Here is a 26,966-nt window from a genome sequence, read left to right as displayed (position 1 = left end):
TTCAAGTTCATTCGGTGATAGGGAAAGCCAATGGAATGTTGGCATTTATTTCAAATGGAAGTGGCGTATAAGAGTAGTGATGTTTTGCTAAAACCAGATCAAGTGGATCATTATCACAGTGCTAAATAGGACAGATTTTGAACAGATCTAGCAACCAAAGACTGGGCCTCCATGAGGCACTGTAAGCAATCAGAAATAGCACAACTGTACTGCAGCACAATCTACAATCTCACAGCCAGGCATATCTCCACTCAACTGTTACTAACAAACCAGATGATCAACCCTAGTTCAATAGCAATTGCAGGAGGGTTTGCCAGGAACAGTGCCAGAAATTTCTAAAAATGAAGTTTCACCTGGTATAGGTACCAAACAGAACGAATTGCATGCCAAACATCATCAGCTGCAAGGGATAGATAGAGATAAGTGGTCCCACAACCAGCGAATCAGACCTAAGTTCTGCAGCCCTGTCATATCCAGTTGTGAATGGTGGTGGACGATTAAGTAACTCACTGCAAGAGAAGGGTCCACAAATGTCGCCATCCTCAATGATGAAAGACCTCAACACATCAGTGCAAAAGATAAGGCTGAAGCATTCACAGCAATCTTCACCCAGAAGTGCCAAGTGAATGATTTATCTCAGCCTCCTCCAGTTGGTCCCCAGTATTACAGATATCAGTCTTCAGTCATTTCAATTCACACCACGTGATATCAAGAAATCAAGACAATGCAAAGGTTATGGGCTCTGACAACATTCTGGCAATAGCACTGAAGACTTGTGCTCCAGAAATTGCTGCTCCCCTAGCCAAGCTCTTCTAGTACAGTTACAAAACTGGCATCTATCTGGCAATGTGGAAAATTGCCCAGGTATGTCCTGTGTGTAAAAGTAGGACAAATCCAACTCAGTCAACTACCATCCCATCAGTCTACTCTCGATCATTGGTAAAGTGATGGAAGGTTTCACCAATAGTGTTATCAAGCAGCACCTACTCAGCAATGATCTGCTCCATGATGCCCAGTCTGGGTTCTGCAAAGGTAATGCCTGACCTCATAACAGCCTTGGTTCAAATATGGTTTAAAGAGCTGAATTCTGGAGGTGAGGTGAGAGTGACAGCCCTTGACATCAAGGCCACATTTGCCTGAATGTGGCATAAAGGACCCCTAACAAAACTGGGATCAATGGGTATCAGGGGGCAAACTCTCTGCTGATTGGTATCATATCTGGCACATATGAAAATGATTGTGGTGTTGGAGGTCAGTCACCACAGCTCGAGGACATGTTTTCAGGAGTTCCTCAGGGTAGGGTCCGACCATCTTCATTTCACAGAGTCATAGATTCTTCTAGCACAGAAACAGACTCGTCAGACCAACTCGTCCATGTCGACCAAATGTCCCAAACTAAACTAGTGCCGTTTGCCTGGGTTTGGTCCCTATCCCTCTAAGTCTCTGCTATTCATGTACCTGTCCAAATGTTTTTCAAATATTATAACTGTACCTGCATCTACCACTTCCTCTGGCCATTCATTCTACATATGAACCACCCACTGTGATAGTAGGGGATTTTGAGTTTCCAAACATAGACTGGGGCTGCCATAGAGTTAAGGGTTTGGATGGGGAGGAATTTATTAAATGCATTCAAGAAAATTTTCTTAATCAATATGTAGATGTACCTACCACAGAAGGAGCAAAACTTGACCTTCTCTTGGAAAATAAGAGAAGACAAGCAATTGAAGTGTTAGTGGGGGAGCAGTTTGGGACCAGTGATCATAATTCTACTAGTTTTGAAATAGTTGTAGAAAGGATTGGCCTTGTATAAAAGTTAAAGTTATAAATTGGAAAAAGGTAAATTTTGATGGTTTGAGACAGAAACTTTCAGAAGTTTACAAGAGTAGACTATTTGCAGGTAAGGGAATGACTGGCAAGTGGGAAGTTTTCAAAAATGAGATAATGAGAGTTCAGTGGCAGTATGCTACAATTAAATGAAGAATAAGGCTGGTAGGAGTGGGGAGCAATGGTTGGGTAGAGATATTGACACTCTGGTCAAGAATCAAAAAGAGGCATGTGTCAGGTATAGACAACTAGGATCAAGTGAATCTCTTGAGGAGTGTAAAGGGAGCGGGGCATTCTAAGATGGAAATCAGGAGAGAAAAAAGATGTAAGTTCTGCAGTCCTGTCATATCCAGTTGTGAATGGTGGTGGACAATTAAGTAACTCACTGCAAGAGAAGGGTCCACAAGTGTCGCCATCCTCAATGATGAAAGACCTCAACACATCAGTGCAAAAGATAAGGCTGAAGCATTCGCAGCAATCTTCATCCAGAAGTGCTGATTCTGAGAGATAGGATTTACATGCATTTGAAGAGGCAAGGACTGATGAGATAGCCTTGGCAGGTAAGGTTCAGGATACTCCAAAGAGATTTTAGAAAAATGCTATGAGCAAAGGAAAATTATGAAGAGAATAGGGCCCTTCAAAGATCAACAAGATCATCTGCGTGTGGAAGCACAGAAGATGGGAGTGATACTAAACGAATATTTCACTTCAGTATTTACTGTGAAGAAAGACATGGAAACTAGGGAATGCAGGGAAATATAGTTTAATGACTTGAAAGCAGTCCACATAACAGAAGTGGATAAAAGTAAATAAATCTCTAGGATATGATCAAATGTATTGGAAGACATTATAGAGAGCTAAGGAAGAAATTTTGGGACCCCTAGCAAGATATTTATCTAATCTACAGCATGGGTGAGGTAATGCAAGACTGGATGGTGGCTAATGTTGTGTCTTTGTTTAAGAAATGCTGCAAGCAAAAGCCTGGGAACTATAGTCTGGTGAGTCTGATGTCAATAGTGGGTAAGTTGTTGGAGGCGATTCTGAGAGATAGGATTTACATGCATTTGAAGAGGAAAGGACTGATTAGGGATAGTCAGTATGCCTTTGTGTGTCAGAAATCGTGTCTCACAAACTTGATTGAATTTTTTGAGAATATGACCAAGAGATAGATGAAGGCAGAGTGATAGATGTTGGACTTCAATAAGCCCTTTGACAAGGTTCTGTGTGGTCACATGGCATTCAGAGAAAGCTTGCCAATTGGATACAAAATTTGCTTGATGGTAGGAGACAAAAGGTGGTGGTGGATGGTTGTTCTTCAGACTGGATGCATGGTTAGTAAGTTTGCAAATGGCACCAAAACTGATGGTATAGGAGACAATTAGGAAGCTTACCTTAGATTGCAAAGGGATTGTGATCAATAAGGCCAATGGGTGAGGAATGGCAGATGGAGTTTAATTGAGATGAATGAGACGTGTTGCATTTTTGTAAGATGAACAAGGGGAAGACCTATATATTCAATTGTAGGGCTCTGGAGGGTGTTCCTTAATTAATGACCTCCCCTCCATAATAAGGTCAGAATTGGGGATGTTCGTTGATTATTACATCAAGTTCAGCACCATTCACAACCCCTCAGATACTGAAGCAGTCCCTGTTCAAATGCAACAAGATATGGACAATATCCAGTCTTGGGCTGACAAATGGCAAGTAATATTTGTACCACACAAATACCAAGCTATGACCATCACCAGTAGCAGACAATCTAACCACCACCCCCTGACCTTCAGTAGTGTTACCATCACTGAATCCCCCACTATCAACATTGACCAGAAGCTCAACTGGGCTCACCATGTAAACACAGTGGCTACAAGAGCAAGTCAGAAGTTAGGAATACTGCAGCACTCAAGAAGCTCGACACCATCCAGGTCATAGCAGTTTGCTTGATTAGCATTACGTCCACAAGCATCCATTCCCTCCACCATCGATGCTCGGTAGCAGCAGTATGTACTATCTACAAGATGCATCGCAGAAATTCATCTAAGATCCTCAGACAGCATCGTCCAAACTCACAACCATTTCTGTCTAGAAGGACAATGGCAGCAGAAACATGGGAACATCACCACCTTCAAGTTTCCCTCCAAGCCACTCACCATCCTGACTTTGAAATATATTGTTGTTCCTTCACAATTGCAACGTCAAAATCTTGGAATTTCCTCCTTAATAGCACTATGAGTTACCCCATGGCAGGTGGACTGCAGCGGTTCAAGTAGGCAGCTCACAACCATCATCTCATGACCAACTAGGGACAGGCAATAAATGCTGCCTAGCCAGCGACGCCCACATCCCCCCACAAATGAGTCAAAAAACCAGGGTTGCTAACTGATCCATTTTTCAGTCCCCAGACTTCACTGATTCCTGAAGGAGCACCACTGATGCCACCACAATCTCCTCAGCTATATGCTTCAGAACCCTGGGGTGTAGTCCATCCAGCCTGGATTGTTTATCCATCTTCAGTCCTTTCAGCTGTCCAGCACAACTCCTTAGTGATGGTCACTCACCTCTGCCTCAGACTATCTTGAAGTTCTGGTATGTAATAGGAATGCTGAAGCAGATATTCTGCTGTCTGGATGATTTCGAAGGATTCCTAAATTATTCCACATAAAAATTTCCTATAACAGTTGTGTTGCATACTGCACAGTTGCAGTACACAGTGAGCTCTGCTTTTGGAAGATTTCTTGTAATAGTAGTCCTGATTGGATCAAGGACACGCTGGTGACTTTAATGAATCAGGTCAGAAGTGGGACTACTGCAGCTATTTTACAATAATGGGAGCGTATTGAATTTTTAAACAAGGCTTTCTGAAAACTTAATTAATGTCTATTTAATATTTCTTGTCATGACACAGTAGCACCACGTTTAACTTAGCTATGTGCAATATGAAAGTAGAAGGAGAGACAGGCCTGAAAGGTTAAAGTATTCATAATGTGAAAGCTTTAAATCCATTATAATGACTAATTGTTGATGTTCAAAAGAGTGCTACACAATTGATTGTTCTCCTCTAGGATTGCATCTGCCAATCATGGAAACAGCCAGAAATATGGTAGACAGATCTCAGAAAAATCTTGCGAGAGATTTTCACCTGTTGCATAAAATCAGAGTAATTGTGGTTACCTACATTAATTGAAACACTAAGGTATATGACTGACTTATAAGGAGTGGTTGAGTACAGTGGGCCTGTCCTTGTTAGAATATAAAAGAATGACAGCTGACCTTACAAAATTCATTGGGCACGTAACAGAGTATATTTAGAAAGGTGATAATGGGAACTGCAGATGCTGGAGAATCCAAGATAACAAAGTGTGGAGCTGGATGAACGCAGCAGGCCAAGACGCTCTCTGATGAAGGGTCTAGGCGCGAAACGTCAGCTTTTGTGCTCCTGAGATGCTGCTTGGCCTGCTGTGTTCATCCAGCTCCACACTTCGTTATATTTAGAAAGGTATTTCCCCTTGCAGGAGAGTCTTGGGCTCAGAATAAAGGGTTACACATTTAAGACAGATGGCAGAATTTGTGGAATTCTTCACAAGAAGGCTGTCCAAGCTGGGCCATTAAGAATATTCAATGCTGAGATGGATATTTTTAATCAGTGAGGAAATCAAGGGTTATGGGGAAAAGGCAGGAAAATGGAGATTAAGATTATCAGATCAGTCATGATCTCAATGCCTGGCAGAGCAGGCTCAATGGGTTGACTGGCCTACTTCTGCTCCTACATCTTACATGTATAATGTGGTCTTCCCTCCAATGCATGTGAAAACTACAATTTGCAGATAAACCTCAAGTGCAAGATGCTTTGTGAAAGTCATTTTTGATCAACGTGACAAATAATATGTCTCAGATTGTTAGCCACTATATTGAGTTTCATTTACATGTAAAAATTAAGCATTGTTAATTAAGTGTGAACCAAATAAACAACTCATAATAGTTTTAGTTTGTTAATTTAGTGTTCCTGACACCCACATGGTACTTCTACTGCTAACTGTCCTTGCCAATGCAAAGGAAATGAAATTTGTCCCTCCAACAGTATCAGAATCTGAAATGCAGCATTGTTAGTGCAGCAATGCCAAATATTAAATGGCATGGATTCAATCTGTATTGGTGGCACATAACAGTTAACAAAATAGGTTTACTTATGATCAAAGGATTATACTTTGCATTGCTGTCTTAAAGCTGGTAATATAAAAGTGGAATTAATGGGTTATCATGTTTTAGGGTTTAGTTTTAAATCCAGCACAGTCTGTTCATTTGAGGGAGCCTGTCTTGTCAAATGAATTTGACAGCTTTAGCTGTGGGTGAGAACCCAAATAGACACTTACTTTTGATTCAAGGTAATCAGAAAAGACACAAGGGTGGCTGGTGTAACATGTATGAATATTAACCTTGCATAGTGCAGACCATTATAGACATGATCCTCTTCACATACCACCTACAAAAGAAGTAGAGGGAACAGCGTGTACCACTTTATCCTAATGCTTTAGATACCATTAAAGTATTTGATACAGTTAGCTGACAGGACTTTACTAGATTTTGGGACAATTGGCTGTCTATCCAAGTTTCTCAGTCTCATCTGTTTCATCCAAGACAACACTCACTGCATTGTGCAGTTTGATGGCTCACATGACAGTTTCAGAGTGAGCAGTGAAGTGAAATATGCCTGTGCACTATCTCCCACTCTGTTTGATATTTTTGTCTCCATGCTCCTGACCTTCAACTTTGTGGTGGATATTGAAGAAGTCTCCATGCATACCAAGTTACAAAGCAAGCTCTACATCTATCAAGACTGAAAATAAACATGAAAGAACACTGCATCGTGATCAACACAAATTTGTATGCTGATGATGTTTCACAGAAAAATCAGCTTTAAATACATATTGCATGTCTCTTCCATGCCTTTAACCTGTCCTTACCAGCAATAACCTTCAAAATAAAATCATAGACATGGAAAAAACTGTTGCATATTATCCCTGATCACATTAAATAAAACATCACTGTAAATGGTTAGCAAGTTCTACAACAAAATTTCATGATGACAATCTGTTCCTTGATGTAATGTTTAGCTCAGTAGGCTGGACAGCTGGTTTATGCTGCAGAGTAACATCAATTGCATGGATTCAGATTCCCACACTGGCTAAGAAAATGTTGAAGGATTCTACTTCTCAACTTCTCCCATTACTTGAGGTGTTGTGACCCTCAGCTTAAACCACCACTAGTTGTCTCCCTCTCCGTCTTCCTCTAAGAGAACTGTGCTCTGGTCTGGTAAGGCAACAGCAACTTTACAATACATGCATGCTACCTTTGTTTGAGTTATAATAAGTACAGGGAAAAGCATCAAGCTGGTCTTTAGTACCAAGGTGATGTGTCAGATGACCTGTGTTTTTAATATCTTGTCATATGGCTGTGAAACACAGAGAACAGCCTTCAGGAATAGCTCATTGAAACCCAACTATGGCATTTGAAGGGTATATCCTAGTCTACCAACATTATGAGTGCAGCACATCCCTCAAAGGCAGAGCTCTCAAATTTGTTCACATTCAACAATTATTTGGGCTGGGCAATGTCTACAGGAAGGAGAATGTTGCACACTCAAGGACTTTTTTTTATAGTGATTTAGACAACCATTGGGATTTTGCTTCAAGGATGCTGCCTCCATCAAAGATCAAGGTTTTGAATGCTTGTCGATCGCTGCCCCACTCCAAACCCTTGCTTCCTCATATTCCACTCAACTCACTTCCCACTCACTACCTCTACTTGCACAAAGCGTTGACCTACTCATTGAGGGGATCAGCAAGTGAAACTGGAAGGGAGTTATGAATGGAACATGTGGGCAGAATTGCACTGGTGTATAACAGTGTTGCAGTGCTACCAACTTGCATTCCAGTGCAGTGGCAGGAGATACTGGCCTTAACATTGCATCCGGAGGTCACAACTGAAAATGACATTTGTGGGCAGGTGTGTACCGCAATGATGACCAGTGGCTCATACCAACATTGAAAACAACAACCCACAGTTACCCATTTAGAAGCTTCATGAAAGGCATTTGGGGCCAAACCAGTTTCTTAAAGACTGGCCTTTTCAGCCATTAGCTAAGGGGTGTCTCAAGAAGACACCTTTGCTTGCTTCAGTATCTTTTATATTTTGCAGTTGCAAGTTGAAAGGCTTAGAGACTACCGACAAGGATACTTATTTGTACAGATCTGAACACTTGAGGGCATAAATTACGAACCAATTTTAAGAGATAAATTATTTTTGAGTGACATTTCTGTGGAGTTCTGAGGAGATATCAGACAACTGCTTTTTGTCAACTTACTGGTACAGGATTTTTAAAATATATATTAATTCACAGGACTTGGGTGTAATTGACTAGGTCAGCATTGTTTGTCCATCTCCCATTGCCCAATTTGTGGTAAACTGATTTCTGGAACCGCCACAGTACTTGGGGTACAGGGAAATCCGAAGTGCTGTTAGTTAAGTTACATGATTTTGACTTATGAGGAACGAATGGCGATATTGTTCGGGAACTGTAATCTCAATCACCATCTTCTGAAGTTGAGGACAGTTGTTTCCCAGCAATGCGGGGATATTTCGGGCGGCTTACTGACACAAATGCTGGAAGAGCGATCTGGTGGTTCCGACGACGATACGATCGATTCTACAGAGGGAATTATAACCAATATAGTACATTCTTTCGATTCACTTCCTTTTACGCAATGGTTTAATCACTTTCTTTGAAATCAGAATTTTCAGAGGATATTGAACTGTTGAATTTCTGCTTTTCTTTTCCTCTACAGAGCCTTCCAAGAACTGTCTGTCCCAGGGTGCTCTGCCGGGTTGCGCATATTTTGTCGCTTTGTGGTGTCTGTTGAAACTGTCGATGTGTGTGGGAGGCTGCGAGAGTTGAAGTGTCCGCTTGAGTGCGGCCAGAGAGCGGATTAGTAACAGTTGCTGTGAGGAGAGGCGAGAGTTATTTCTGCTGCTCGTGCTGCTGGCGGCGGTTGGGCAGGTGAAGGCAGCGCGCGAGGAGCCGACCCCTCGCGCACCTGGACAAGCGCGAGGTCTGATTGTCCGCAGGAGACAGTTGTATGTGTGGACTTGGTGGGTCTGCGCCAAGCACCTTGACTCAGCATTTAACCAAAGTTAGCAACCTGGACAAGGCAAGTAGCTTGGTTACTTTTTACAGTTAACACGTACGACTATGGGAGAATTGTCTTGAAGTTGGTTGGGCACTGAAAACGGATTATGAAAGGAGGATTAGTGTGAGTACCGAAATGCAGGAAGTGGATTTTATACCTCCAGTATTCATTTCGGTGCGAATTGACCCCATGTCAATTTACAATCTTCGGCGCATTGTACTTTTCGCGGTTTCAGTTCGTTTCAAAGGCGACAACATTTTCGAGTGGCGTTATCGCCCCTCCCCCGTTTTGCAGGAAGTGTTTTACCACTGCTAGCTATGAACTGATAAGAGGGAGCAGTACTTGTGTAGAGGGAACCAGTTAATCTGTTGTTTACTTTTCTGTGTTACGAAATAACCGTTGTCTAAATGGTGTACGCTTTGTTTTTTTATGCCGAAGAGCAAAAATGTGAAAGGCATAGAAGATACTTCATCAAAAAAGTGATTTCTACGATCAACAACTTTTCAAGAGAATGGGATGACAACAGAGAAGCTAATGCGATTTAAATGACAGTTACCTAAGTTACTAAACACATACTGTGACCCTCAATGTTTCCAGTCGGTACTGGCATGTTCACTATTAGCTACATCGTCTTCTTCCTCGTCACTTTTTATTCTATACTGAAGTACTTGTGTTTACACTGGGATTAGCTACTCAAGTTACTATTCATCCAAATAGTTTTTTGTTTTGATTTCTAGAGCTAGTTTATGTATTTTTTTTAAAAAAATCTTGCTGATTAAAGAAGAAAACCCGCTTTCAATTAAAAAAAATCTTGTATACATTTCCCTGCATTTAGAACGTGCGTCATAGATAAACTGCAGAGCTGGGCTGAGAGGTGGCAAATGGAGTTTAATGCAGACAGGAGTGAGGTGATGAACTTTGGTAGGAGTAACCAGAAGGCAAAGTACAGGGCTAATGGTAAGATCCTTAGTAGTGCAGATGAGCAGAGAGAGCTCAGTGTCCATGTGCACAGATCTGCAGAGAGATCTCGGTGTCCATGTACACATATCCTTGAAAGTTGCCACCCAGGTTGACAGGGCTGTTAAGAAGGCATACAGTGTTTTAGCTTTTATTAATAGAGGGATCGAGTTCCGGAACCAAGAGGTTATGGTGAAGCTGTACAAAACTCTGGTGCGGCCGCACTTGGAGTATTGTGTACAGTTCTGGTCACTGCATTATAAGAAGGATGTGGAAGCTTCGGAAAGGGTGCAGAGGAGATTTACCAGGATGTTGCCTGGTATGGAGGGAAGGTCTTAGGAGGAAAGGCTGAGGGACTTGAGGCTGTTTTCATTAGAGAGAAGAAGGTTGAGAGTTAACTTAATTGAAACATATAAAATAATCAGAGGGTTAGATAGGGTGGATAGGGAGAGCCTTTTTCCTAGGATGGTGACGGCAAGCACGAGGGGGCATAGCTTTAAATTGAGGGGTGAAAGATATGGGACAGATGTCAGAGGTAGTTTCTTTACTCGGAGAGTAGTAAGGTAGTAAGAGAGCAAGAATGCTTTGCCTGCAATGGTAGTAGATTTGCCAACTTTAGGTACATGTTGGTCGTCATTGGATAAGCATATGGACGTACATGGAATAGTGTAGGTTAGATGGGCTTAAGATCGGTATGACAGGTCGGCAGAAGATCGAGGGCCGAAGGGCCTGTACTGTGCTGTAATGTTCTATGTTCTATGTTCTATGTTCTTTGTTTGCAGTTTGAATGATTTCAAATTATGCTGAGCTGGGGTGTCATCTGATACTATCTTTAAATTCTAAGAAGAACAGATCAGCACGTTTTTGTTAAAAAGGATGAGTAAGAATTTATGTTACATTTCTAAGCTATCTCGAAATGAATTACTATGTGTCAAATACAGCAGCCATTTTACAGACGCAACCGATCCACTAACTTGAATAAAAGTTTAGCAGCACAGATAAAGATATTTTGACCCATCCTACTTATGCTAGATTTTTGATGGAGTACTCTGCACTTGTCAAAAATGCAACGCTGTATTCTGCTTTAAATATTTTTCCAGTTTTCTCATGAGTAACATTTTCCGTGTTGACCACAGTCTGTGCCCCGGCTGTTAAGTATTTAAAAGTAGAATCTGTACAGGGTTATTAGGGCAATGTGGTTGTCATTTAGATCACCCCAGCTAACATGATGTTATTTTAACCAGTTAAACTGGAGTTTCTCTCTTTGTTTTTAAAAACAAACTTTCTTTGTCATTCCATAACTTTAATTGATTTTAATTACCCATGAGTCAGTCAGAAGAAATAGAATTCCCTAATTATTGAAACAAAGTCCCACATAAGAGATTCATGTACAAGATTATAGCCCATGGGATTGGGGGAAGTGATTGAGATGGGTAAGAACTGGTTGGCAGAGAGGAAACAAACAGTAGGAATTAATGGGTACTTTTCAAATTGGTAGGCAGTGACTAGCGGGGTGCCACAGTGATTGGTGCCTGGGACCCCAGCTTTTTGTAACATATATTAATGATTTGGATGAGGGAACAAAGTGTAATATCTCCAAGTTTGCAGAGGATACCGGGTTGGGTGGGAGGGTGAACTGTGATGAGGATGCAGAGATCCTTCAGCATGATTTGCCCACAATTCAAGACCGACTAGATATAGTACTTGGGGTGAATGGGATCAAAGGTTATTGGGAGAAAGCAGGATTAGGCTATTGAGTTGGATGATCAGCTGTGATCATGAAGAAAGGCAGAGCTGGATCAATGGGCCAAATGGCCTCCTCTGAACTCAAAATTAAAAAAATACACTTAATTTCTTTCCCATTTCTAGCATCATCCTGGTGAATCTAAAATATTAGTTCTTAAAGGATTTAATGACCTTTTGCTAATGAGGCATTCAATTCAGTACTTAATATCCTTTAATATGACCTAATTAATGTTTGTATAAGTACATCATTAATGTCTGGATAAAATATTAAACTGAGACGGAAGCAAAAGATTGTGTATAATGCAACATGCAGAGAATGAGAGAATGGTAGAGGAGTTGTCACAGTGTTGTGTCCAAAGTTATATATCCAAAAAAAACACAATTCAGTCTTGATCTTAATGTTTTCAAGTTGCAAATGGCTTTTCCCCTCTAAGTCTGTGACTAACCACTTAAGATCTCTGCTTTCCACCAACATTAGCTTATTTTAATCACATTTTTCATTTGGTTACAATGCGTCCTCTTGTTTCAGCTCTATGTTGCAGAATTCTTGCTCTAAACTTTGCTTGCTCTTCTCTTTCTTTGTTTAGGCCTTCCTTAAAATCTGCCCCCTTCTGTCCTAAGGTTTCCAATGTGCCTCAGTATCAAACTGTGACACTTATCTTGATGTTTACTATTTCGGAGATGGAATAGAAAAATACCTTTCTTTCATTCACTCGTGACATCCGTGTCATTGGCTGGATGAGTATTTACTGCCTGCCCGGGTCACCCTTGAGAAAGTGGTGGTGAGCTACCTTTTTAAACCATTGCAGTCTGTGTGCTGTCAGGAGGGAGTTCCAAGATTTTGATCTTACAATAATGAAGGAATGGAAATATATTTCCAAGTCTGAATGTGGTGGCTTGGAGGGGAACTTGCAGATGGTGGTGGTGTTCACTTGTGTCTGTTGTGCTTGTCCTTCTCAGTGGAAGTGGTGGTGGGTGCAGTCTCGGACCTTTGGTAAAATTTCTGCAGTGCTTGTTGATTATCTGGTTAAATATGTTGTTAATATTTGCGTGCTTTAAAGTGCACAGATTGGGAGGCAATAGCAGCTAAAGACTAAATATTTCTTTCCTGTCCAATGATTTGTGATGTGTTGTTCATGAAAGGTAGTTGAGGAAAGAAAGAAATAACTTCTTTAAAGGAATGCCCACATCTATGGATAGAATTGGCTCACGATTACAATCAGTATTTTTTAAAAATCAATTCTTTACTCAATAAAACTCCACATGTATTGGCCTTTCAATGTACTGTATTTATGTATCATTAGGTTCCCTTGTCAAATATCACTTCTCCCTTCGAATCTGAGCAAATTCCATTGACTCAAATACCTTTTCTTCAATTTGTAAATATATTTTACTAATAAATAAAAGAGAAACATTTAATGAATACAACTGGTTATCTACCCAATGGGAATACAAATGCTATTCAATGCAACGTTTAATGCTTATACTGTATGTTGAAAATAATTGGGTAGAGATGTAATAGACTTTTAACAATTATTGTTCCTATGTTCCTCTTATCATGCTGTGTGATAGTAACTAGCTGTTTGTAGGTTCAGCCCAGTTACCATTTTTCATTTTTGGGTGTAGATGGTAAATGCATCATAGTCAAGGTCATGGAAAATATAATATTTCACTTTGGATGTTTTGAATTTGACCCAGCAAGGCAAAGGAATGAAAATATAGCTCCAAGTCAGGATCAGTTGTTGGAAGGGAACTTACAGGAGCTGATCTTCCTGTTTAACTTCAGTTCTTGACCTTTTAGATGTCACAGATTTGAATGTTACAGTCAAGAGACTTGATGAGTTGCTGCAGTGCATCTAGTCAAAGGGACACAGTGCTGCCAGCTGTTGCTGTTGGAGAAATTGAGTTTGAAGTTGGTGGATGGGGTGCTGATCAAGGGCATTGTTGAGTGTTTTGAGTGGAGTTTCACCCATTCATATAAGCAGAGAATATTCCATCATGCTTCTGATTTGTGCTTTGTAGATTTAGATAGGCTACAGAGCCGGGAGATGACTTGCTTGCTGCAGTATTCCAAACTCTTGAATATTGTCCAAGTCTTGCTAGACATGGTTTGCTTCAATAGCAGCAGAATTATGAATAACACTGAACATTGTACAACCATTGGTGCATTTCTAGTTCTGAGCTTATGAAAGGCAGATAATTTGTGGAAAAAGCGTTGGGTCTTGGGCGCTAACCCTGTTGATGTCCCAGTGCTAATGAAAAGCTCTAACAACCGCATCAGGGATAGTAGGAACTGCCAGAGCTGGAGTCTGAGATAACAAGGTGTAGAGCGGGATGAATACAGTCTGTCCTGCTGTGTTCATCCAGCTCAACAACTGCAGCATCTTCCTTTGTGCTGCACCTGACCCCAACCAATCGGGAGTTTCTGCCTGATTCCCATTACTTGAATTTTGGTGAAACTTCTTGTTGCCATTGTAATAAAGTAGTCAAAGGCCAATTAGCAGAAGGTGGCAGAGGCATGTGTGAGGGATTGAGTGGAGGGAACTTAACTGGAAGCTGTATAGGGAACTGCCTGTAGTCGCACTTGCCCTGGATAGCACTTGCCATTTGGAAGTGATTTATCATGGGACCAGTGTGTTTTGTGGAACAGACCTCCCTAACTCTTGTGTGGAAACAAGTGGTTTTGTCAGGTTCTGCTGGAAGGAGCAGTGGTTTCAGAAAAGCAGAGCCAAGGAAAATAATGTTACCATCACTGCTTCAGTTATTTTGCAAGAACGTTTTGACCCAAACAGATTGTGCATGATGCAGAAGAGCGGGCTTCGACAAAGTTGTTGTGGATTCATGACCCCAGTGCTGTTGTGAGTAGATCTGAGCAAACTCTGCAAAATTGTGGTATTTTTGTGAAGACTGCACCCTTGGAGCATGGTTGTTTGGGATCTGCTATTGGATGTGGAACAGTGGCTAATCCTTAAAGAAGTTTAGTTGGAATTCTGTCTGTGGTACTTAAGAACTTTGAAGAATTTGGTTGAAATTAGTGACGTGATATGTTTTTGGATATGTCTGTGAGGTCACACTTTCTTGTATCTGCTACTGTTTATGTTGAATACAATTTGTTTATTAATTGTCTTTATTTACTTTGAATTTGTCCATTGTGTTATAATCGTGATGAGAAAAATCAGTCAAATGCTGACTTTTTTTTGCCCAGAAGTGTTATCTCGCACAGCTGAATGCGTTTCCACCACTAAATTCACCGTACGCATCGCTTAATTTCATCAATGACATGTTGCTTATATGCTGCTTGGCATGCAAGTAAGTTTCATGTTGTAGTGTCACAACATTGACACTTCATTCTGGTGGTTCTGCCTAGGATGTGCCTTCCTTACTGTTCTTTTAGCTAGGGTTGAATCCCACAGCTTTACAGAAATGTTTAAGTAGGGAATATGACTGGTTAAATACTGTCACTACTTGCCCAAGAACTAGTGGAACAGCTGTGGTAATAGTCACATAACCTGGAAATAGATGTATATGGAATAGAGTAGGTTAGATGGGCTTCAGATCGGTATGACAGGTCGGCACAGCAGCGAGGGCCGAAAGGCCTGTACTGTGTTGTTATGTTCTATGTTCTAGACCCTCTAGTCCCAGTCACCCATGCTGACCAGACATTCCAATCAGCCCTAGTCCTATTTGTTAGCATTTGACCCATATCCCTCTAAGCCCTTCCTAATCATCTACCTATCCGGGTGCCTTTTAAATGTTGTAATTGTACCTCTGGCAGTTCATTCCAGACATTCACCACTCTGCATGAAAAGGTTACCCCTCAAGTCCTTTTTAAATCTTTCCCCTCTCTCCTTAAACCTAGGTCAGAAATTACACGACACCAGGTTATAGCCCAACACAATTTGGAAACACAAGCTTCCAGACCATAGCCCCTTTGTCAGAGAAGCACCCAGAGCACAGCAATTTTAAGTAAAAGATCAAAGGGTGATACAATTGATGAAGATCTATTAAACAAATCCAAGGTGCTGTTAATCTTTAATCAGTTAGAAGGTTTTAATTGCATATATGTATATGTATATGTCAGTCCCTGAATTCCTTTCAGTTCACTGTTCTGAAAGAACTAAAGGTTTGATCAGTGTAAAGGAGACATTTTATGTTACACAATGCATGTTAGGTGTGAGGCCTTATTTGGAATCTGTATATTTTTTGGTTTAGAGTCAGACTGGTTTTATTTTTAAAGTATGAATTTATAAAAGGCCATATTGACTGTCCATACATTTTTTTTGTTCAAAAAGCATATAATTTATCTGCAAATACAAATTCACCACATAGATTTATGTGTGTGCTCGAGTGTGTTAAAACCTTCTAACTGGTTAAAGATTTAACAGCATCTTAGGTTTGTTTAATACATCCTCATCAGTTGTGTGGCCTTTTATTTTTAAATTCTGTGTTTTATGTGCTTCGTTCTTTCTCATTTCACCTGATGAAGGGGCAACACTGTGAAAGCTTTTATTTTCAAATAAACCTGTTGAACTATAACCTGGTGTTGTGTGATTTCTGATTTTGACCCCCAGTCCAACACTGGCACCTTTGCACATTAAACCTAAGCCTGCCAATTTTGAACCCCCCCCAACACCACACACACACACACACACACACACACACACACACACACACACACACACACACACACACACACACACACACACACACACGGAAAAAGACCGTCGGCTATTCACCCAATCCATGCCCCTTAGAATTTTATAAATTTCTATAAGCTCTGACCCTCCAGGGATAATTAGCCTTTGCTCTGTAACTCCAAACCCTCCAGTCCCAGCAACATCTTTGTAAACTTGAGACGGTGTAGAAAAGATTTAACAACATCCTTCTTATAGAAAGATGACCAGAATTGTACACAGTATTCTAAAAGTGGCCTCACTGAAGTCCTGTACAGAGACAACATGCCCCTTCAGGTTTGGCCAGCTGGGTGATGACGCTGCTGCAAAGCTACCTTTGGTAACAAACATTGAAATCCATGACCCAGAGTATACTGTATGCTCTTTTCCACCCTCATTCTGCTGACCTGACGTCATGACACTTTGTGGGGCTCACAGGATGTTGAGTACTCCTGGAGCAAACACTTCAGACTCTTTGCCATTGTGTCACTGCCACTTTAATGACTGACTTGCTAGTGGAACTGAACATACCCGGAAATGGTTGTGGTAGTGCATTGTCTGTAAGTAATTATTCCGGACGTTAGGCCCTGCTCGAGTAGTTTGTAGGATCCCTCCCAGGTTTGACACTAGCGCCAGATATCAGTAGTGAGAACATTGCAGGGTTGATAGGGCTGTGTAGCTGTTGTCATTTCCAATCTTGGTTATGCCAAATGATCCACCTGGTGTCATTCCTTTTAGGATCAAGGCCACATTGTTCTTAATCTGAGTGTCATATTTGTTTCAGCGACAGACAGTTGCCAGGGATTGGAGTTGGTTGCAATTGAACAGTTCGTCATCTTTGGATTCCCACACGCTTTTGGCCTTTCCTTAAGTCATGACTTTGGGAAGACATGCATCATAACCTTCTTGCAGTGACATTGACTGTTGTAATGTATCAACCAATTAAACAGTTTGTTTTCTGTAGCATTATGGACCATGTTGACATTTTCCCTCAGCAAATGCTTTGCCCTGCTGTTCAATATGTCATCTTTATGGCAAGAAACAGTGCAAAGGTAACATAATAACATGAAAGTACAATTGGGTGGGTGCTGGCAACTTGCAGCCAAATGGAAATTATTTTTGTCACTTCATCAATCTGTTGATGCAGCATCTATGTACAGAGAAATTATCTCACCACCATTTTCTGTTTCTGTTTCAAAACACATTTGTGTTTGTAGGTTTGAAATGTATTAATGCAATTTAAATTATATGTGGTTTTACTGTGGCGGACAATGAAGATTACATAATGGATCTTGCAATTCTGAATTATTTTAAAGAGATTGAACAAAAATTTGGGAAGCTTTTCACTGTGAGAGCAGATTATCAAAAGATAAACCAGGTGCATTGAAATTCTTTTTTGCATCAATGCTAGATCACAAATAATAAATCAACATGTAAAATGGGGTATGTTGTTTTGGTATAAATATGAAGAACTGTAGTAAAAAATTCATTTTAAAAATTATTTCAGGTGTAGTGAGTCCTGCTCACTGGTGAGATGCAGCAAGGATTTTGGGAAGAGATGAATGCAGATCCTGTTCTTGAAGAGACCTTAATTAAACGATCACAACAGAAGAAACGGACTTCTCCACTCAACTACAAAGAAAGATTGTTTGTTTTAACAAAATCAAGATTAACGTACTATGACGGTCGTCCTGAGGTGAGATTGGTTATTAATTAGTTAGGGAAAGTTGGATAAATTTGAAGAATGTCAGTAAATTGTGCACAGTGGAAACTTCTGGCCCTGCCTAAGTCAATTTTTTTTTGTGGAATTCACAAATTAAGGAGAGGGAAATTTCAGAGGCCTGTTAGCACATTTCAGGATTTTTTTGATCAATTTCTATGGATCAGTTTTAGAATTAAAAAATTCAGTCAAGAGTCCTGTTTTAAAGAAAGTATTTTTACATCTTATTTTAAAAGCAGTGAAATGCAAGGTGATTGAAATCTGAATGATGGCAGCATTAAAATAATTTTTTCCTTGAACTGTAATTAACAATTTGCCAGCATGTTGCAGATCAATTTTTGAAGTAGACAGGTTGTGAATAACTGAGCTTCCACCGGAAACTGGATTATCACATTTACATGTATGGACAAAGGTTTTCATTCAATCAAGTAAACTTCCTTAAATTGGTGGCCATTCCGAGTACAAAACAAACAATTTTAATGGGGTTTATTTGCAACAGGTGAGAATTGCATGCAAAATATTCCATTTCCTTCCTGATAATGCCAACATTATTCCTGAAATGAAAATAATTAATTTGGTTAAAAATATGAATTCTCAGTTCCAAAGAATTTGTTTGCTATACATAGGTTAGGCTATCTATTTGCTCATTATTTGTGGAACATAATTTTATTGGACTGAGGTGAAGCAGGTACATTTGGTTCAGCTTCGTCCATCTACCTAGATTGAACTCGGATTATTCATTGCCTTAATGCAGCATGCAGGTATTTTGTAAATACCTATAGGGTTTTCTGCTGCACAGCTTTAACAAAGTCTTTTTTTGTTGCAAAGAATAACTTCTTAATTTCAGTTTATCTGTTTTATTAGTTTGAACGTCAGTTTCACCTTTAATGTAATTTGGAATGATGTTCTGGTTTTTGTTTAATATGGTTTTTCATTTTTTTATATCAGTTCTCCAATTTCTCTTCAGGGTGATACGTTTGCACTTTTCCAGTTTTTGTTTTTGTAGTTAAAGCTTCACACTAGGATTGTTCTCTTAGCTGAACCTCTGCATGTCTTACCAATTTGACAAAAACCTATGAAATAAAAAATTGTTGCACATTAGCATTACTTAAAATGTCTATGGGAATTGCTGTGTTGGCTTTGAGGGCGCTGAGGTTGGGGGAAACGGGATTTGCTTGTTCTTTCTCTTCCCCTTGATCGTTTACACACAGCAATCTAAATTGAACTATTCAGACATATCTGAAAAATTATGTTTACTCACAGTTGGATGATGTTCTATCTAAGGTACAAGTGCTGCTTTGGACTCACTGAAATGATCCATTGTGTTAACCTAGGCTGAATGCAAAGTGGACAGGAATCCCAAAGATCCTGGCATGAGACCTGGGACATTTAACATTGGATTTCAGTTAAATTTGACAGGTTGCATTCAGAATTATCAGTCAGCTTGCCCACATGATCCTTGAAATTGCCCCCACCATTCTGACCAGTCTCCCTCTGAACCTGCTGCATGCCATTCTCTCAGGTCAAACTCTAACTTTGTTATAAATGTGCTAATGGTAGTGCTGTTGTCGTTTGACATGTCAGCCTTTGTCTTGCAGAGGTTGAGCACCAACTATAGGATGCTTCCTCCCATCTTCCCCTGGACTGTGACCCCACAGTTGAACATCAAACTGTTATTTCTCAGACTGTCACTGACCACATCTCTGGAGATCTGCTTTTCACAATTTCCTGCCTTACAGAGTCCTCCAATCCCAAACAGCTCGCATCCACCTTACTGGCATATCCATCAGTTCTGAGGAAGGGCTGCTGGATTTGAAAGGTTGACTCTGATTTTTTTCTTCAGATGCTGCCAGACCTGCTGAGCTTTTCCAGCAACTTCTGTTTTTGTTCCACCACTTCAAACCTGTTCCTGCCAGACAAAGCTTTGTTCTTCCGATCTTAACTCTTATTATCCCCCCCTTTGTTTAGTCTCTCCCACTTACTTTTGTAGTTCTTTAGATGCTTTACATCTGTTCTACAATAGAAGGCTGAGGGCCCAGCCAGGACTTTATTTTAGTGCATCGGTGACATCATTGCTGCTTCCTGTTCTTTTTCAGAATTTGAATTCGGCAGTATAGCTTCCAATTTGGTCCTTCTTTCTAGTTCACCTACTCCATCAGGGAGAGAGAACACACAAATAACTCAAGAGCGTTTTACAGTCAACGAATGAAAATGTGTACATCAAACAATTTACTTCAGGGATTAGAGACACTCAAATGTCGCACTCATTCATATGCGTAGAAAGGAGTTATTATCTTGATCAGCACAAAAGCTGTACAAAAGCCTGGTTTGGCTTGGAAGAATTGTGTCCAGTTCTGGTCACCTCATTACAGGAAAGATGTGGAAGCGTTAGAAAAAGTGCAGAGGAGATTTACCAGGATGTTGCCTGGAATGGAGGGAAGGTCTTCATGAGGAAAGGTTGAGAGAGTTAGGGCTTTTCTGTTTAGAATGACAAAGGATGAAAGGTGACTTGATTGAGGTGTACAAAATGATCAGAGGTATAGATAGAGTAGACAGCCAGAGACTTTTTCCCAGGGTGGAGGTAGCTTTTATGAGGGAACATAGTTTTAAAGTGAAAGGATGTAGATATCGGGGGATGTCAGAGTCAGGCTCTTTACTCAGAGAGTGGTCCGAGCGTGGAATGCATTGCCAGAGAGGGTAGTGGAGTGGGCCTTGTTAAGGGCACTTAAGCGGTTATTAGATAGGCAAATGGATGATGGCATAAGGTAGGGGTGGAGGTTAGATAGACCTTAGGTTTAGGGTAAAAGTTCGGTACAACATTGTGGGCCGAAGGGCTGTACTGTACTGTGCTTTGCTGTTCCATGTTCTAAAAGTTGGTCAGTGAGTGTATCTGTCTGTCTCTCTCTCTCTCTCTCTCTCTGTCTCCCTTTCTTCCCCCATGTACAACTTTTGAACACTTTCTTCCAATCTTCGTTTTTAAGTTTATGCTTATCCTTAACTCATCATGAGAGTCAATGTGCAAATAGTTTTACATCCAATTATTTACATTCCAGAACTATCAGCTATAGTACACAGTCACAATGTGGAGTTTGTCTCTGCTCATATTGGTTGTGACAAAAACCCGCTGCTTGAAAAATTTCTCTGTCAATTACCCAGTACCTTGCTATATTTTCTGGTGTGATGAAACAATACAGTTCCTGTCCTCCTAATTTCTGTGTACTTGAGTTCCACCTTTCTCAATTCCAGCGCATGTTTTGATAATTTTATATGGGCCCAGAGAATTGGAACCTAAGCTTTACTTCTTTTGTCTTTTTCCAAACAGTTTCATCTCCACCATTCCCATGGGAGGCATGGCAGTTGGGCTTGGTTCAACAGTTATACTAGCTTGGCTGACGTTACTTCAGCCATTCTTTACTAATAGATTTAAGCATTTTGTTAATTCTAAATGAGCTTGAAGTACTGACACAACACCTTTTCTTCTTTGTCATTTCTTTTCTTTCCTATCCTTTTTTTCTCACCACTCTTTTTGTATGGTTTGTACGTTCATGGGGTTCCAATTCATTTTAATCATTTGGTCAATTTGCTGCTTATATTTTTGCATTAGGTATTGTGTGAGGTAACCTTTTAGTCCCTGATCTAATTTCTTGTCTACCATTGTCATCTTTTTATTATCTATTCTTTTGTAGAATTAGCAAGTGAGCAAACTGCCATTTCCCACCCTCCAGACATAACTTGGGTTCTGCTGTGTGCTCCTATGTAGAGAATTTCACCAGCTCAAATTAATCTATTTATTTCCGTTAAATCCTACTGAGTGGTTGACCACCCTCAGAGGTCCTCTACCCTTCCTTCAAAACCAGACTTGGAGGGTCTTCTAGTTTACTTAACCATCCAACAGGTTGTTCACCTTGCCACTACATCACTGTCTCTCTCAAGATGGCTGTAAATTGCGGCACTTACTATCCTGCTACCTACCACCCTTTTACATCTTTGTCAAGGTTAGGATATGACACAGTAAGCATCGGGATCATAGATGTTATGAATTCAGGGCATTTGTGCAATCTGGTCCCCTTGCCCCTTCGGTGATCCATGCTTCTATCCTGCTTGCAACAGCAAATTGTTGAAGGGAATAACCAAACGAATCATTCAACACCAACATCCATTTCTAGCATCCGAGAACTTGTCGCTTTACGCTGGTGGGGGGGGAAGTCCCTGTACTGCCTTGAGGCTTGGTGAATTTCTGCAGAGTGTCTTGTAGATGGTCCACACTACTGTTACTGAGGCTAGGTGGTGGGGGAAATGAATGTTTGTGATTGTGGTGCCAATCAAACATACTGGTTTGTCTTAGGTGATGTCATGTTTCAACAGAGTTGTTTGGACCTATACCCATCCAGGAAGTATTCCATCACAAACTTTGTGCTTTATAGATGATAGACAGGTTTTGGAGTATTAGGAGGTACGTGGCTTGCTGTATAATTCTTTACCTCTGACCTTCTCTTGTACCCCTGCATTTATATGTCTTGTCTAGTTCAGTTTCTGGTAAATGGTAACCCCCAGGATGTTGCTAGCAAGGAATTCAGTGATACTACTGTCATTAAAAGTCAAGGGGTAATGGTTAGATTCTTTCAGTTTGGGGATAGTCATTGTCAGGGTTCTTGTGTGCTGCAAATGTCACTAGTCAGTCGAAACATGAATATTGCCCAGATCTTTCTGTATTTGAACATGAAATTCTTCATTACCTGAGGAATCATGAATGGCGCTGAAAATTGTGCAAACATTCCTACTTTTGATCCAACAATTCAAGAAAAGCTATTGAAGCAGCTGCAATTGTTTAGGCCTTAGGAGCCTGAATTCTTGCTGAGAATGATAGGTGGTAATTGGTCTTGTTGGATTTGTCTTGCCTTTGAGTCCAGGAGATACTTGGTAATCTTCCACACTGTCAAGACATGTGCTGCGTATACCTGGAACTTTCTTAAATGTTTAACAGAGGCAGCTAAGAATGAAGACGGAGTAGTATTTGAACCAAAGAGTGATTTGGAGAAAACGTAAGAAAAATGAAAGAAACAAAATCTCAAGTTTCGGGGTTTGATTATTCACTCCTGTTTTCTGAATGTGAACCTTACAACCATGGAAGAATTAAACAATGGTATGGGCTTGTGTTTATTCTTTACTAAAGAGAAATAGGTAAGGTCTTGGCTCTTTCACGACCATACTAAAGCAGGATAAAGATTTGTTGTCCTCCCAGCATTTGAGATAATTAAGTTGCTGGACTGTGCCAAACAAAGTACGATTTTAGATAGACTTTGGTGTTGATGGGAATTAAATTTGAAGATAAACACACTGGTAGAAAATATGTCAAAGCACTGAACAAAAATTCCTTGAAAAGCATTCCTTTCCAGCAGCATTCAGATGAAAATGACAGAAAATTGAGGACACACTGTAAATGTGCTGGCCAGACATTTTAAATACACAGACAATTGTACGAAAGAAGAATTTTAACTTAGAGGACTGAGGACAGAAGTACTTCCAACAATTTTAAGTGGATTGATTTAAGCACCAAATTCAATGTTTGAGTGTGCTTCAGTGTACTATTATGTCAAGTACTGTCTCAAATGGTACAATAGGGTATTCTAAGCTAACCCTGAAACAGAAGATTAGAACGAGGTCAAATAGTATCCTGATGTGAATATTGATCAAAGTGGGAGCATTGTATTGCAAGAAATTTCAGCCTAGTGATGTTATGTATTGGTGGCAGAATCTTTGAGTCGTGCAGTGTTGGACAGAAGATGTACGTCTAGTGTGTGTATTAGACTGGTTGAAATGCTGCCTAGACTCTCTGCATAATTAGGACAGAGACAAAGTTAATGAATTTGAGAGTTCCACAAGTTTCACATTTGGGGATGATAATACTAAAATTTTAATTACTCATCCAGCCGCTTCTTAAATGTTGTGATAGTACTCGCCTCCCCAGCCTCTCAGGCTGTGCATTCCATATATCAACCGTCCTCTGGTTGCAAAACATTTTAAAATCTCCTCTAAATTACTTTCTCTCCTTAAACTTGTGCCCTGTAGACTTAGACATGTCTGCCATGAGGAAGATGTTCTTACGATCTACTCTGTCTACGCTTCTCATAATTTTGTATACCTCCATTAGATGCCCCCATCAGCCTCCTCTAGTCTAAGGAAAACAAACCTAGCCTATTCGGTCTCACATCATAACTAAGACTCTTCATCCTAGGCAACATCTAGCTGAATCTCCTTTGCAACCTCTCTGGTGCAATCAAGTCCTTCAGTAGTGTGGTGACCAGAATTGCACAGAGTATTCCATCTGTGCTGAAGCAATGTTGTATTAAATTGTAACAGGACTTCCTAGCTTCTATATTCTGCATTCTGAGTAATGAAGGCAAGAATTCCCTATGCTGGCTTCACCACCCTGACTACCCGTGCAGAAACCTTCAGGAATCTGTGGACTGGTATACGAAGGTCCCTTAGTTCCCTAGGAAGTAGTGAGGTACAACCATTTATTGTGTACATCCTTCCCTTACTAGACTTCCCAAAATGCATCACTTCACATTTATCAGAATTAAATTCCATTTGCCATTACTCTGCCCAATTTATCAGCTAATCAATATCAGATGGTAGCCTGAGACCATTATTCAATGCTATTAACAACATGACTAATTTTTGTCATCTGAAAACTTACTAATGATCCCTTACTGATGATGATGTTCATATCCAAGTTGTTAATAACAAACTGCAAAGTGTCCCAGGACCGAACCCTCTGGTACACTTCTGGTCACAAGCTTCCAATCACAAAAATAACCATCCACCTTTAACCCTGCCTCCTATTTGTAAGCCAATTTTGCATTCAGTTTGTCAACTCGCCTTGGATTCCATAGGCATTTAACTTTCAGACTAGCCTTCCTTGTCGGACCTTGTCAGAGGTCTTAATGAAGTTCGTGGAAACCCCATCAGCTGCGTTGCCCTCAGCAATGTATTTTGTCACCTTTTCAAAAACCCCACTTATGTTAGTCAGACGGAATCTTTCTCTAACAAATCCATGCTGACTATCTCTGATCACTCCCTACCTTTCAGGTATTGATTAATCCTGTTCATCAGAAGTTTTCCCAATAATTTCCCTACCCCTGACATCAGACTGACTTGTGTGTAATTACTTAGCCTATCCCTCCTGCCCTTCTTAAGAAAAGGAACCGTGTTAGCTATCCTGCAGTCTCACCTGTGGCTAGCAGAGTATTAAATATCACCGCAGCAATCTCCCCTCATGCCTCCCACAACTATCTGGGATACAGCACATCATGCCATGGTGATTTAAGCATTTTATGCCCACTAAAACATTCAATACCATCTCCTTATTAATCTTAACATGTTTTTGAATCTCACCACCTCAATTGAAATCCCCAGCTACAGTGACTTTGTCCTCTGAATACAGATGAGAAATATTCATTTAAGACCTTATCCATGCCCTCCAGCTCCATGGACAGGTTGCCCCTTTGCTCTCTAACAGCTCTCATTAATCCTCTTTTGCAAGTACTTACAAAAAGCCCTGGAGTTTTCCTTAATCCTACCTGCCAAAGATATTTGCCCTCCTAAATTGCTTTATAAGTAACCATTTTCACTCACTACACTTTTAAAGGGTTCCCCTATTTGAATGCACTGGACCTGCCACATGCTTCTTTCTTTTTCTTCAGCCTCTCTGTCTCTTGACATCCATGGTTCCCTGGATTTGTTATCCTTGGCCTTTTCTCTTAAAGGAACACTCTGGCCTGAATTCTCAATGTACTACTTTAAAAGGTTCCCATAGAGTCATACAGCATGGAAGCAGCCCCCACGGTCCAGCCAGTCCACACTGAACATAATCCCAAACTAAACTAGTTCCACCTGCTTGCTCCTGGCCCTTATCCTTCCAAACCTTTCCTATTCTGTACTTATCCATTTGTCTTTTAAATGTTGTATCTGTGTCCACATCCATCACTTCTTCAGGACGTTAATTCCACATGCGAACCACCCTCTGGGTGAAACATTTTTATACAGGGTGGCATTGTGGCTCAGTGGTTAACACTGCTGCCTCACAGAGCCAGGGACCTGTGTTCAATTCCAGCTTCGGGTGACTGTCTGTGTAGAGTTTGCGCATTCTTCTGTGTTTGTGTGGGTTTCCTTCGGGTACTCCGGTTTCCTCCCACAGCCCAAAGACATGCAGGTTAGGTGAATTGGCCTTGCTAAATTGACTGAAGCATGTAGGTTCAATGAATTAACCATGGGAAATGGTGGGTTACAGGGATAGGGTAAGGAGTTAAGTCTAGGTTGGGTGCTGTTTGGAGAATCAGTGTGGACTTACTGGGACAAATGACCCGTTTCCACACGGTAAAGATTCTATTTTATTTTCCCCTTGTGTCTTTTTTACATCTTTCTCCTCACCTTAAAAATGCAGACTTACTTATGAGTAGCTGCTCCCAGTCTATGCTTGCCAGATCCTGTCTAATGATATTGAAATTGACCTTCCACAAATTTGCACACTTAACTTCAGCACTATACTTATCCCTTTGTGTAATGACTTTGAAACTTTTAGTCACTGTCCCCAAAATGCTCACCACTGAAACTTCAACCAATTGACTTGCTTCATTCCCTCAGGGCAGTGCTAGTCCTAATCCATCTCTATAGGAGTATCTGAGTACTGGCCCAAAAATGTCTCTTGTCTGAAGTTTAAAAATTCCACCCCGACTAATCCTTTCACATGAAGGTGATCCCAGTTGCTATTAGCAAAGTTAAGATCCTCTGTAACTATAACCTTGTTTCCCTCACACCTACATATCTGCTCCTTTATCTCCCTCTGATGGTTGAGAGGCC

General features: G+C 40.5%; 1 protein-coding gene across 3 annotated transcripts in view; it reads left to right on the top strand.

Annotated features, from left to right (window-relative positions):
• The first annotated feature begins 8,325 nt into the window (after positions 1 to 8,325).
• The window catches only part of tec (tec protein tyrosine kinase), a 152,409-nt gene continuing 133,768 nt past the window's right edge, over positions 8,326 to 26,966 (top strand). For 2 of the 3 annotated variants that reach the window (XM_059647673.1, XM_059647671.1), the window contains exons 1-3: positions 8,326 to 8,553; positions 8,667 to 9,029; positions 17,892 to 18,080. In XM_059647673.1, the coding sequence (XP_059503656.1) occupies positions 17,919 to 18,080 (162 nt within the window). In that variant the 5' untranslated portion in view covers positions 8,326 to 8,553; positions 8,667 to 9,029; positions 17,892 to 17,918. Of the gene's footprint in view, positions 8,554 to 8,666; positions 9,030 to 9,891; positions 9,966 to 17,891; positions 18,081 to 26,966 lie in introns of those variants that run through there. The other variant, XM_059647672.1, reaches the window with a different exon arrangement.

The sequence above is a fragment of the Stegostoma tigrinum genome, chromosome 1, assembly GCF_030684315.1.
Source record: "Stegostoma tigrinum isolate sSteTig4 chromosome 1, sSteTig4.hap1, whole genome shotgun sequence".
Lineage (NCBI taxonomy): Eukaryota > Metazoa > Chordata > Chondrichthyes > Orectolobiformes > Stegostomatidae > Stegostoma > Stegostoma tigrinum.
The sequence above is the reverse complement of the archived record's forward strand: the minus strand, read 5'-3'. Positions and strand labels throughout refer to the sequence as shown.